At 48.9% G+C, this 14,309-nt stretch overlaps 1 protein-coding gene and 1 long non-coding RNA gene across 2 annotated transcripts in view; one reads left to right on the forward strand and one right to left on the reverse strand.

Moving 5' to 3' along the window:
• ATP9A (ATPase phospholipid transporting 9A (putative)) overlaps nucleotides 1-3,278 on the reverse strand; it is a 110,487-nt gene extending 107,209 nt beyond the window's left edge. Inside the window, exon 1 of the mRNA XM_077335637.1 lies at nucleotides 3,063-3,278. Within this exon, the coding sequence (XP_077191752.1) occupies nucleotides 3,063-3,130 (68 nt within the window). The 5' untranslated portion in view covers nucleotides 3,131-3,278. The remainder of the gene's footprint in view (nucleotides 1-3,062) is intronic.
• On the forward strand, nucleotides 3,186-8,817 carry LOC143836392 (uncharacterized). The gene is made up of 3 exons (XR_013230599.1): nucleotides 3,186-3,297; nucleotides 3,591-3,655; nucleotides 8,700-8,817. It is a non-coding gene; the product is annotated as an uncharacterized LOC143836392 (long non-coding RNA).
• Nucleotides 8,818-14,309: the final 5,492 nt, after the last annotated feature.

A 14,309-nucleotide genomic window follows, 5' to 3' on the forward strand; every position in this document is an offset into this window, starting at 1 on the left:
ATGCTTGCTGCCTTCTCAGGGCTGGCACAAAAACTGCCAAACATCTGGTAAACCAGCATATTTATTGAGATAATCTCTTTGCCACATCTCTAGAAAAGTGTCAGGAGGACAGCCTGACATGGTAGGGTACAATCTGAAAGGCTGCTTCTTCTTGCACACTATTTTATTCAAGGTGTAAGCTTACGTGTGCATACCCATTTCTCCCTGAAGTGTGCATGCACACGAAAGCTTGTGCCCAACTCAGCTATTCTGTCATCCCTTTGATACGTCTTTCCTCTTCCTTTTTTGCTGTCAAGTCACAGCTGACTTATGGCCACTCTGTGGGGTTTTCAAGGCAACAGGCATACAGGGGTGGCTCCGCATTATAACCCTGGAATTCCTTAATGGTCTCCTTTCCCAGTGCTGACTGCAACCTACCTAGCGGGGGAAGGTTCAGCTCCTGGTCAGCCAAGATCTGATGAGATCAGGCTTGCCAGGGATGCCTAGGTCAGGGGAGTGGGTTTCACCCATAATATTTCTTGGGGACAAGGAATACAAGAGGCGCAGATTCCAGCAACCTGTGCAGTCAAAATCAAGCCCTATGTCAGGGGTAGTCAAACTGCGGCCCTCTAGATGTCCATGGACTACAATTCCCTGGCAAGGGCTCCTGGGAACTGTAGTCCATGGACATCTGGAGGGCCGCAGTTTGACTACCCCTGCCCTATGTAGTCTTCAACAAAGTGACAGGGCCAATGCCATTACTATGCTCCTAAAATATATAATGCATACTAGCCGTCATAACCCCCTTCAAGGATCGCTGCCTTGTTGTGGCAAGGGGGCTTGCGTAGTTCAATGAAGCTATGAGCTATGCCGTGCAGGGCCACCCAAGACGGACAGGTCATAGCTGAGAGCTCTGACAAAAGGTGATCCACTGGAGAAGGAAATGGCAAAACACTCCAGTATCTTTGCCATGAAAACCCTATGGACAGTTCCATAAACAGACATAAATTTAAGTGCCTGGTGGAGCATTTCCAAGACAGAATCCACAGGCACAGGAAGAGTTAAGCCTCACATATTCTCCTCCCCCCCCTTCACGCTGGCAAACAAACCTGGAGTGCACTTCCCAAGGCAAGATAAAGAAAGGAGTGCCTCACAGGAGATACATGCATTTCACTCATTGCTCCTGAAGTACAGCTTCCGCCCAGGTGAGATGGAAATAAACAAGGATCTCAGGGTATCTAAAAGGATAGCATTTCCAACCCACAGAAGCATTTGTGGACTACAGCCTCAGAGGCATGGAGGGGACATGAGGCACAAAAAGCAAAATCAACCACAGGGTCAAGAAGCCACGAAGGGGAGGGCAAACGTCAACCGTGTAAAGTACAAATCCAATCGGGTTAAACACACTGACCAATCGCTAGTGATGCTATAGTGTGAGTAAAGGAGCATCACGTCACAGCCCGCTTATGGGGACCCCATAGGCCTTTTCAAGTCAAAATCCAAAAAAAGCTGGTTTGCCATGGTCTGCCTCAGGGCAGCAACGCTGGGCATCCTTAATTACTTCCCCAGCATTAACCAGTTAACCAGCCTGCTCAGTTGCCAACATCTGGCTAGATTGGACCATCACCTATTTGTTTTTGGTGAATGTGGATAGAGATGAAGAAAAAGAGCTGGGCTTTTTTTGGACCCTGACTTTCACTACCCGAAGGAGTCCCAAAGCGGCTTACAACCACTTTCCCTTTCCTCTCCCCACAACAAACACCCTATGAGGTAGTTGGGACTGGGAGAGCTCTAAGAGAACTGCTCTGTGAAAGCATCCCTAAGAGAACTGTGAGAGGTCCAGGGTCACCCGGCTGGCTGCATGTGGAGGAGTGGGGGAATCAAACCCAGCTGCTGCTCTTCACCACTACACAACACCACTCTGGTTCTCTCTGGCTGCTTCTCTGGGACTCTTAAGGTGCTGAAGTCAGCAGGGCGGTAGCTGTACCACATCAGGGGCAAGCAAGAGCGGCTGCCAAAGGGTTCAGGAAATCACTGCCTTTTTATTCACTGGATTTCATTAGACTTGCCAATGGGGATGGCCAAAACTCCAGGTCGGGGGCCTGGTCACTCTAGGTCCAGGTCCCTCAGGGGTAGTCAACCTGTGGTCCTCCACATGTCCACGGACTACAATTCCCATGAGCCCCTGCCAGCATTTGCTGGCAGAGGCTCATGGGAATTGTAGTCCATGAACATCTGAAAGAGCACAGGTTGACTACCCCTGCAGGCCATGGCCTTCCAGACAGGGGCTTGTCGCTGCCCCAGTTAGTCACTGACAAAACAACCCCCCTGGACGGGGGACGGGAAGGCCCTCTGAATTTGCCTCCCCATGGGCAGACCCCGCCATTCCTTAAGCGGCCAAGGAGCCATCCCGGCGGAGGAGGACCCGGCTCTGGCTTTCTCGGCTCGGGTGTTCCCACAGGGGCAGCGGCCGGCCCTCCCGGGGAGGAGGAGAAGGAGGAGGAGGAGGAAGGGGCTCTCCCCCACACACATACCCACACCCACCTCCCGGGCACGGCGTCCCTGCTCATCCCCGGCCGGGCCCGCCTTCCCTCTTCCCCAGCCAGGGCGCCTGGGCGTGCCACGACAATGGCGTCAGGAGCAACCTGTCCGCTCTCCCCGCCCGGGCACCCTTGGCAAGGGGGGAGGCGGCGGAGCCCTCCCCGGACATGGCAGGTCGAGAGGGGGCCTGGTCCCAGGGCGCGCGGCTGGGGGAGCCACTGATTCTTCTCCCCGCCTCCCCTCCCCTCCCGCGATGAGCCGCCCGGGCCGGGGCAGCCGAAAGGGCCGGGGCGAGGCGTGCGCCGCCGGGGGCAGAGAGCAAGCGCCGCGCCTTGGGCGCCAGACACGGGAACGCCGCGCGCCGGGGAGGGGGCCGCCCAGGTTGGCGATGGCGCGGCCGGGCACAGCCTCTCAGCGGCGGCCAGCGCAGGCGACGCAAGGAGGAAGACAGGCAGGCGGGCAGACCGGCGGGGGGATCCGGCCGAGCCCGGCCGCGCCCGCAGCCACCCAGCGAGGAGGGAGGGAGGGAGGGTCCGGCTCACCCGCCGCGGCGCTTGTTGTCCATGCGCTTCTTCTGCCTGACCGGCTGCAGGGGGATGTTGTCGCTCATGGCCGCGGCAGCCGGGCTGGGCGCAGCCGCAGGCGGGGAGGAGCGCTGCGCGGGGGAAGGTTCGGCTCCTGGCCGGCTTGGCCTCGCCCGCTCGCTCGCTCGCTCGGCCCAGCCTCTCTGACAGCGGCGCTCGCGGCCGAGGACCGGGCGGGCCGGGCGGCGCGCAGGTAACGTGGGCGCTCACGACGCCTCCAAGACTGCTCGCGCGCGCGCGCGCGCTCCCCCTCCCCGTCGCCCACCCATTGGGCAGCCTGGCTCTCCACCCCCCCCGTCTGCCCCCATCCCCCAGTCTAGCTCCCGGGCGATGGCATCCCCGCCACACCCTCCTGCAGCCAGGGCAGATTCCCAGTCCGGATCGGCAACGATCGTATCGCCTGCTGATTTCTCCCTTTGATCAAATTCCACTCATCCGTCCTGACGCCGCCCGTTATTCATTTATTTTATTCTTTGTTTAACTCAGTATGGACCCCAAGCCAAAGCACACGGATCTTCTGCTCTATTTCATCCTCCCAACAACCCTGTGAGGTAGGTTCTATTGAGTAGGGCCCAGGATCACAGGGCTAGTCTTGGGGATGAGTGAATAAGCACATTGAGGCATTGTAGTTGCCTTATACTGAATCGGTCCATTGGTCCAACCAGATCAGAATGGGGGCTTCACATCACCTGCCCTCTGGCTTCTTTTAGCTGGAGATGCTGGGAATTGAAGCTGGGACCTGGCATGCAAAACCAGTGGTCTACTAGTACGCCTAGCCCTTCCCCCAGTGCAGGGGTAGTCAAACTGTGGCCCTCCAGATGTCCATGGACTACAATTCCCATGGACTACAATTATCCAGAGCCATGTTAGCTTCCTAGTCTGCCCCCAAGGCCAAGCTGTCTGTCAATTAGTCTGGATAAAGCAGAGGTAGTCGGCGCCCTCCAGATGTCCATGGACTACAATTCCCATGAGCCCCTGCCAGCATTTGATGGCAGGGGCTCATGGGAATTGTAGTCCATGGACATCAGGAGGGCCGCAGTTTGATTTGTTATTATTGTTATGTGCGAAGTCGTGTCCGACCCATCGCGACCCCATGGACAATGATCCTCCAGGCCTTCCTGTCCTCTACCATTCCCCGGAGTCCATTTACGTTTGCACCTACTGCTTCAGTGACTCCATCCAGCCACCTCATTCTCTGTCGTCCCCTTCTTCTTTTGCCCTCGATCGCTCCCAGCATTAGGCTCTTCTCCAGGGAGTCCTTCCTTCTCATGAGGTGGCCAAAGTATTTGAGATTCATCTTCAGGATCTGGCCTTCTAAAGAGCAGTCAGGGCTGATCTCCTCTAGGACTGACCGGTTTGTTCGCCTTGCAGTCCAAGGGACTCGCAAGAGTCTTCTCCAGCACCAGAGTTCAAAAGCCTCAATTCTTTGACGCTCAGCCTTCCTTATGGTCCAACTTTCGCAGCCATACATTGCAACTGGGAAGACCATAGCCTTGACTAAACGCACTTTTGTTGGCAGGGTGATGTCTCTGCTTTTTAGGATGCTGTCTAGATTTGCCATAGCTTTCCTCCCCAGGAGCAAGCATCTTTTAATTTCTTTGCTGCAGTCCCCATCTGCAGTAATCTTGGAGCCCTGGAAAATAAAATCTGTCACTATCTCCATTTCTTCCCCATCTATTTGCCAGGAATTGAGAGGGCCGGATGCCATAAAACTTATAAAAAGGCAGTTTGATTGTGGGGACTAAATGATCATCTCAGATATCTTTCCTTTTACACCCCTCTATCCTCTCCCACAGTTTGCTTGGGCTCTTCTTTTGATACTCTTTTCCGTCGTGGAGAAGAATCCTAGGTGGAACAGGGTTCCCAGCACGGAACTAGGTCTGAGGAGATTGTGACTCGGATCCCCCAGTTTGCCCTGATAGCTAATGGGTGAACTTGGACCAATCACATTCTCTCTCTCTCTCTCTCTCTCTCTCTCTCTCTCTCTCTCTCTCTCTCTCTCAGTCCCATCCACCCCACAGGGTTGTTGTGAGTATAAAATATAAGGGTGTTAATCGTACCCTATTGCACAGATCCAATACATACCGACATGTAGATAAAGTGACCTAATACAAAGGACCAAAAATATTTCAACCCCTCTTGGGGGCATTTTTGGTGGTCTGGTATTAAAATGCACTGATAGGATCTTGCAATAAGGACTATAAGGTGGTAAAAGGAATTCAAAGAAGAGCCTCCTACTAGGGTAAAATGCTTCCAGATCTCTCTCTCTTGGAGCCCCCCTTCTGAGCAAAATATTTATTTCCCAAAATCCCATGCTTACTATTGTCCGCTCTGAGTGCATTCTCGTGTGTCTTCTATAACAGTGGTCCCCAACCTTTTTAGGGGATTGTATTGATTTATTTTATTTTGTAACCCACCACGAGCTGGTTATTATTATTATTAATAATAATGATAACAACAACAACAACAATAATATACACACAACTGCGCACTCTCCCCTCTCCAAGCCCTGCCCTCTCTAGGCCCCACCCACAAATCTCCAGGAATTTCCCATTCAAGTCTGGCCACCCTAATTCAACCCTTCTTCTGTACCCTTTCTGAATGTGTCCAGATAAAATAAACATGCCTCTCATGAGTTGCTATGAAAAAGGAGGAAAAACCATGAGGTAAGAGGAAGCAATTTTTCCCCAACTGAGACTATCCAGCTTCAAGAGGAACCTGTTCAGGAGGAATTTGGGATGGAGGGGAGGTGAAGGAAACAAAATCACAAAAGTAAGCACAGGGACCCATTTTCTGGAGTCAATTAGAGCAATCCAGGGCCATCGGTGAACCCTGACACATGACCCCATTTAACACGCTCACACCCACTCAGAGCAGGAATGGAAGAGGCCTTCCTACTTTCCCTGAGATCAAAGACTATCATTGGTGAAGGTTTTTCGGCCTGGCTGGGGCAAAGGATGCAGCCAAAGGGCAGCCACTGTGTAATCGAGCAGAGCCCCAATGCAGTGTACTCGGGCCACTTAAATCTCATTAAAGTCAACAAGAGGTTGCATATTGTATGCCTGCCATTCGCTAACAGCTCAGAGTAGGGTTGCTAACCACCCTCCTCCACCCCAGTGGGACTTGGAGATCTCCCAAAATTACAGCTGATCTCCAGACTATACAGACCAGTTCAGCTGGACAAAATAGTTGCTTTAGAGCAGTGGTTCTCAACCTGGGGGTCGGGACCCCTTTGGGGGTTGAACAGCCCTTTCACAGGGGTTGCGGCAGGGCAAGCAGCTTGGCCGGAGGGGGGTTGCCATCCACACAACAGCCTTGCAGGGTTGATCGAGATAGAGTGTTTGTCTGTCTGGAGCAATGGAAAATAGTGAGATGGGCATGGTGGGACAAGAGGCAGAACTGAACTGAGAAACCCTTGAAAAAAACCCAGTTTATATACAGTCATGAACCATGGATCTTCACACCATTGGTCAGTTTCGGTTTAATTTCTGTGAAAGAACCCTTGCATAATCTTATGGTTGAGGGTCACCACAACATGAGGGTTGGGATTAAAGGGTTGCAGCATTAGAAAGGTTGAGAACCACTGGTTTAGAAGGTGCCCTCTGGCCCCCCAACCCACCCTCCCTAGGCTCCACCGTCCCCCAGCCTCCCAGAATTTCCCAAACCAGAGTTGGCTACCTTAGGTCATGGTGCAGTCTGTCCAGTGCAATATATATCATTTTTCAGAATGAGGAACTGAATGCTTTTTAAAATAAGCATTTGAAAACTAGCTTTATTTGTCCTTCAAAATGTTTTTTTTTAATAACTATGCTTGTAATAAACTTTAGGATGCTTTGGGCTGATCCTGTGTTGAGCAGGGGGTTGGATTAGATCAGTGGTCTGCAACCTTTTTCAGGCTGCGTACCGGCGGCGGCAGGGAGGGCGATCGTCCGGCAGTGCATTTTGTTCTTTTAAGCAATCTGGTACTGTGCTCCTTTTGCTTATCGAAGCTCTGCCAACAATCTCCGAAACTGGAACCCGAAAACCCTGGCAGAGGATAAGTAACCTTTAAAAAGAAAAGGAATGTGTGCCTTTGACACCCCTGCCTAATAAATAGTTCCGTTTAAGTGTGTCACTCTTTCTCCAGGATAATTGGTTCCCCACCATTTCAAGGAATCCCTGGGATTCTCTGAGTAGATTAGTAAGGCCCAGGACTGCCCTGAAAGGTCCCTTGTCCACCAACATTTATTCCAGTCTAGGCTTTTGTGAGTTGTCTGCTGAAGTGAGCTCTGACTCACAAAGGCTTATGCAACATTAAATGTTCTTAGTATTTAAGGGACTCATGGACTCCTGTTTAATTGGTTTATCAAAGACAGTCATATTTACATGTAAGTCTCCCAGTGGAACAAGTAGTTATCTGGAGCCATGTCAGGCAGGGAAAACTGTGTGTGTGTGTGTGTGTGTTGAAGACCCTTCTCCACATATGATGCCATGACAATGTTTAATTTTTAAAAATCATTTTATATTCTGCCTTTCTTCCTAGTGGGAATGCAAAGCAGCTTATGCCACAGCAGAGTGGGACTCAAACCTGGGTCTCCCAAATCCTAATCTAAACATGGCACCTTCCTGGGTTGTGGTCCTGTGAACAACAGAACAGAACTCCCGATGCTAGAGTGATCCAAGTTCTTGTCGAACAAATCTTAAGCCCAGTGGCGCCTTTAAGTTTTCACTCTGGGCATAAGCTTTCGTATGCATGGACACTTCTTCAAAGTTCTTGTGGCAGCCATGAGGACTTGTCATGTGTGAACTGTCCTAGGAGAGGCTTGGCAGAAATCTTTCACTTCATTTGCTAAATGGGAATACCAGGGAGTGGACCTTGGAAGTTCTGATTGCAAAGCAGATCCTCCACCATTGGCCTGAAGTCTTGGCCCATCCTTGAATGAACTCAGTCTGTGGCCTAGAGCAAGAGCCAGAAGTTTGCTTTGCAGATAGGTCAAGGGGTTCCCTGCCAGTAGAAATTGTGAATACCAGGGAACTGCATGGCTAGAAAGAGATTTTATTGAAGAACCCGGAGGGAAAGCCCACCTTAAAAGGGGCTAGAAGGGGCTCCCTGTCCACCAGGTTTCCCTGCAAGAGTATGGAGGGAGGGGGAGAGCAGGGAGGAGGACACAGTGGTGAAGCCCGATTCAAAAATGGCTCTTTCTGTTGGCATGCCAGCTCCCTTGAGTGGCCCTTGGGGAGAGGGCCCTCCCCCCAAGGACCAGTCAGAATTGTGGCATGTCGTTGAAAGTACCCATCACATTTTTATTATATAAGAGATAGAGATGATGGGGAGGGTTGAGTCTCAGTGACTGAGCATCTGCTTGGCATGCAGAAGGTCCCGCGTTCAGTCCCCAACATCTTTGATAAACCAAGGGTTTGATTCAGTATAAGGCAGCTTTGTGTTTCATGTTTCTGTGCTGAGAGGGTTCGGCATAGACATTGAATGAAGGAGGCCTGAAGCCTCATTGTTCCTATTGCCCTAGAAACAGATCTAGGAAATCTCAGCCGCATAGACTGAGAAGTGGTGCTTATGTTACTTTATACATTTCAGACCATCTTGCTTTCATTGTACAGGCTGTGGATCCAGCTTTGGGCACAGAATGATACTTCTTCCTGGCACTTCGCAACAAAAGAAGAATATAGTAGGTAGCCCTATTGCCCTACAGCCAGAATCTAACAGAAACCTTGTGGCCGTGTTAACGAAAGTTAAGTAAAAACACACAGAAATACAGTTCTTCAAGGTCTCCATCTTCATTGTGTTGGATGTAAAAGGAGTTGGTTCAGTGGGTGGGTCTTCAGGGCAGGGCCCCCAGACCTTTCTGCCTGCCTTCTGTGGAGGATGCTTTGTGGGTTTTAGTGAGCACAGGATATGAACAGCTAGTATTAAGTTAAAGTCTTGTCATGCTGGGAAGAAGCCAAATGCCATCAGCTTCAAAATGTAACAATAAGTTACATTTAAATGTATGACCCTTATATCTCTCCCCCCCCCCTTTTATTTTTTAAACATCCAACCTGATAAAGCTTTCCGGAGAACTCAAGCTCTTGCATAATGTGTTGGGTTATTTTGTCTTAGTGAAAGACATCAAATGGCTTCCGTTTTTAAGTTTTGCTTTTGTACACAGTGTGACCCTGATTGTAGAAGCAGGAAAATAAGGCCTCCTGCTTTCAGCAGAGGGTTCCAGTAATGCTTCCAATCTGGTCATTTATAAGGCCTCCCAAAAGCTCGTCTCGTGAGACATTCCAATCTGGTCATTTATAAGGCCTCCCAAAAGCTCGTCTCTTTGTACATTTGGTACATTTTAGGTAGCCTTGACCTGCATGATCTCGTCAGATTGCAGAAGCTAAGCAGGGACTGCCCCAGTCACTTCAACAATTGGATAAGGGACTGCCAAGGAATCCCAAGATCATTAGAGGAAGGCAATGGCAAACTACCTCTACTTGCCTCTTGACTTGAAGACCCCATGGGGTCGCCATGAGTCAGCTGCAACTGAATCACACTTTATGCACAACCAACAAAGATTTATTCAAGGTGTGAGCTTTCGAGTGCATGCAGTGGACTCTGATTTCATTGTGCTACTTCAGACCAACATGGCTACCCACTTGAATCTAACTCTACACACATACAGACACCCCCCCCACACACACACACACACATTTCAGTTATAGATTGAGGCCATTTGAGCAGACTATGGTTGCCTTCCACCACAAATGGCAATTTGTGAGTAGCCGATGGACATCTTGCTGAAGATAATTACAACATACCAGCCTGTGAGGAGCTTGCGGGTAACCAGAAATGAGATTGTTGTCGAGGGCAACAACATTCTGACAGCGTTTCAAGAGCAGTTTCCTGCCCAAAATCGATCTGCATCTCATTCATATTACTTTTTCTAGAAAGGCTGGAGGAAAAAAGGCAAGGCTTGGAGCAGTAACCACACTCAAAAAGAGCAGTCCAAAGAAGTCAGAAGCAAGTCTCCTTTTATTAAAGCCAGCTTGTTGTAGTGGTTAGGAGTGTAGACCTCTAATCTGGCAAGCCGGGTTTGATTCTGTGCTCCCCCACAGGCAGCCAGCTGGGTGACCTTGGGCTCGCCACTGCGCTGGTCAAGCTGTTCTGACTGAGCAGTGATATCAGGGCTCTCTCAGCCTCACCCACCTCACAGGGTGTCTGTTGTGGGGAGAGGAAAGGGAAGGCGAGTGTAACCCGCTTTGAGCCTCCTTTGGATAGAGAAAAGCGGCATATAAAGAACCAACTCTTCTTCAGTAATATTAGGGCTCTCTCAGCCTCACCTTCCTCACAGGGTGTCTGTTGTGGGGAGAGGAAAGGGAAGGCAAATGTAAGCTGCTTTGAGATCCTTTGGGTAGCATATAAAAACCAACTCCTCCTTCTCCTCCTTCTTCAGAGCTTACTCCTAGGGAAAGTGTTTTTTTTGGGGGGGGGATTGCAGCCCATCTCTCCCTCCTCAAAGTGGTTCTCACTCCTTTTGCCCAAACAGAAGACAGGACCTAGAGAAAACAGTATTGTTGACAACTGAGTGGTAGCTTTCTACAGCGGGCGTCATTTTGGCCAGCTCCATGCTTACATTATTGCCCTGCCAAGTGGCCAAAAGAACCTTACCGTTTTCCTGCTTCCGTGAAGTCCCGATCAAGTGCAAAATAGTAGTAAGATTTTCCACGCCATTTAGCAGGATGATAAGTGACTAACTTTACTAAGGAATTCTACACATAGTGTACTAAGTTAACGGTTGGGAAACACTTGTCCGTGTTCACCCTTTGTTTCTAAGGCATTAAAGATTTCCAGGCGTGCCTTGACTGCCTCTGCAGCAGACTGTTTCACGAAAGGCATTTGATTCCTACTCAATTTCCAATGCCGATGAAGGCAATACTTCCCCCTAATTTCTCCTTAATCAACGCACACGGCCTACTCTGCTTGCTTCCAAAGGAGCAGAAATAACAGGACGGCTTCCAAAATGGGAGGTTTGCTCCCGTAGATGAATAGGCCTTCCCCAAAGGCCCTGAATATCTCTGCACCACAAAACAGCAGCTCTGTGCAACCAAACTGCAGCCGTGATCTTGGATGCCCAGGAAGGAATTATTAGGAGCAGTGCACGGTTCTGCTTGCCCTAACTCTGCATACGATACATTTATCTTTTCTCTGTCTCTCAGCCCCAGCAAAGCTGCTGCAATTAATGGGCCACATAATCACAACCAGACTATCAGAAGCTGTTAGCACCTGCACCTCAGATCTTCTAGGATGGCTTTGATTCCCCACCCCTCCCCACAAGCGGGTGACAGCGGATATCCTTTAAACCTACGTTTAATGAAGACCTTCATAAATCCATCAGCACTTGGGAAGGGAAGCGACACTAAAGCTCACACGGCCAGGGGCCATTTGGCATCTTTATAATGATGTGTCAGGGGGTTGATGCAGGCTTGGGAAACTATATGGCAATATGGGGTTTGGGGAGGGAGGATACAGTCAAGTATGGAACGCCAGTACATTGACTGTGCTCTGAAGAAAAGGCAGTACCACTTTCTCTCTCTTCCAGCATTGTACTAAGCTATATGAATTAAGCGGTTTCTATAAAATTTAGCTTGGCCGAAGATTGTCGTAAGTGTTAATGGCTAGAAGGGGAGACAGAGGGCTATGAAATACACTTCCCTCTGACATTTTAATTATAACACTCATCATCATCATTTTTATTATTATTTCTTTGAATTTATAACCCACCTTTCCCGCTGAAGGTAAGCTCAGGGTGGCAGGCAGCATATATATTGTGCTACAGTTGAAACCATGCCATAAATTATGAAATTCTAAAAGATCTAAAACCAGAAGTCTAAATCCTACAATCCTAGGACCATGGGTAGAGTGTGATATAGGCCAGTCAGCTATTTTACTGGTCTCAACCGTAGGCCTGGCAGAAGAGCTCCATTTTATTTTAGAAACTCACTGCAATTCTAAGTAAAGTTAAGAACATAAGAAGAGTCCTGCTGGATCAGACCAGTGGTCCATCTAGTCCAGCATCCTGCATCACACAGTGGCCAACCAGTCCCTCTGGAGGGTCAACCACAGGGCGTAGAGGTCAAGGCCTTCTCCTGATGGTGCCTTCCTGTTTGGGAGTCAGAGGCTTAGTGCCTCTGAATGTGGAGGTTTCCCCTCAGTCACAAGGCTAGTAGCCATTGGTAAACCTATCCTCTATGAATCCATTTAATCCCTTTTTAAAGCTGTTTATTTCTGTAGCCATCACAATATTCCCTGACAGTAAGTTTCAATCACTAACACCTCCTGTGTAAAGCAGTATCTTCTTTGACCTGTCCTGAATCTACAGCCCTTCAGCTTCACTGGATGCCCTCAAATTCTAGTATTTTGGGAGGGAGAAAAATGCCTTTGTCAACTCTAGTCACCCCATGCATAATTTTATAAACCTCTATTTTGTGCCATTCGATAGTCCACAGGCGTCCATCAACTAGCACTGTAAGTGGCATGACTCAAAATCTGTATTGTGGTGCAGTGGACAGAAGTGAAGCTGTAGGCAGAAGCTGGCCCAGGAGCTTGAGGGGAAGACCATGGCTCAATGGCAGAGCTTCTGCTTGCCATGCAGGAAGGCCCAGGTTCAATCACTGGCATCTCCAGTTAAAAAGCATCAGGCAAGAGGTGATGTGGAAGACCTTTATCTTCTTGAGAGTCTGGAGAGTCACTCAGAAAAGATTGACCTTGATGGACCAACAGTTCGATTCAGATTAAGGCAGGTTCATGTGTTCACATATACGTTCAGATCTTCATATGGTCCTCAACCACTGTCATTTTTCAGCCTAACCTTCTTGAAAACCAAGCAAAGAGATTTCTGGGGTCTGTGTCTAGCTATGTTCTTTGCCCATTTTATGACTAACGTAATGAGGATGGTGTGATGGAGCTGTAATGCAAGGATTTCCCACCACCTACCCCAAACCTTCATTTGTTTGCCCATAGAAGCCATCTGTGTGACAATTCTGTTCAGACTTCAGAGCTGGGTAGTCAGTGAAGTCTAGGGTGAATCTAGAGTATGAGGAAACATGCTCTCACAGGGTGTTCTTGAGGGAGGGACCTGGGAGATTATCCGAAACCTAGCCAAGGATAGGGATTTTCTTCTGGGGACAGGTTTCCTTAGTCCTGTGTTTCAAGAGTACTGATAAGGGATTCAGAGAAATAAGGGTTTCTCATTCTATTTGTTCTACGGGCAAGGCCTGTTGCATTCAGGAATACAATGGGTGTTAGATTAGAGGGGGGAGTGGAAGTACTCTGTGGATGGCCTCCCCCTCCCCGCAGGACCTAGAAAGGCTGCGGGCAGCTTTGAGGGAACTCACCGGCAGGGGCAGCTCTCATGTGGCAAGGATCTGCAGCCTCCAAGCCTCAGAGGGAAGTGGAAGGAGGAGGGGGTGGTCAGGGGTGGGGGACGGAAGGCAATTGGCTGGCTGCTGGAACAAACAGGCAAGCCGGTTGGAGGAGGCACTCAGGGGCAGGACAGCCGCCCTGAGTGAGTGTTAAGCGTTGAGTGACACTTAAGACAAGAGACATGCTTCTCCTCCAAGGTAAATTTATAATCTAATCCTAACTCTTTTATTTCTCCCCCCCCCCCAAGAGTTTAGTAAATTCTATTTACTTCTTAAACTTTACAATGCCTTTTGTGTGTGATGGTTTACTGAGGTAGAATATGTCCCATTGGTTGTGAGGGAGATGACCTTAGTTCAATAGTCTGGTACTGATTTCCACTATAACACCAAGAAGAATCAGAAGAGTTGGTTCTTTTTTTTTTTTTTTTTTTTTTTTTTTGCAGAAATAGCTTTTATTTTTTTTTTTTTTAATAATGATTTTTTTTTATTTTTATAAAGATAGAAATATAATCATCATTTGAGAATATACGACCCCACATTGACTCCACAATGATATAAACTTTTGCCCAAAACTCTAAGAGCCATGAGTCTAAGAGCCGTCCACATTTCCACTACATTTAAAAAAAAAAAAAGGCCTGTTTAGATATACAAAAGAAAAGTTATTATTAGTCAACTTACTTGAGAGATCGTAGACCTCACATTAACTGCTTGATGCAATCTAAGAGCTATCCTAGCAGATATTTCTAGGTTTGAGTTAGATGCTTAACATTAAACATTTCTTATAGCACAATATGAGTTTTGGCCCTGTATCAATACCCT

The sequence above is a fragment of the Paroedura picta genome, chromosome 4, assembly GCF_049243985.1.
Source record: "Paroedura picta isolate Pp20150507F chromosome 4, Ppicta_v3.0, whole genome shotgun sequence".
NCBI lineage: Eukaryota > Metazoa > Chordata > Lepidosauria > Squamata > Gekkonidae > Paroedura > Paroedura picta.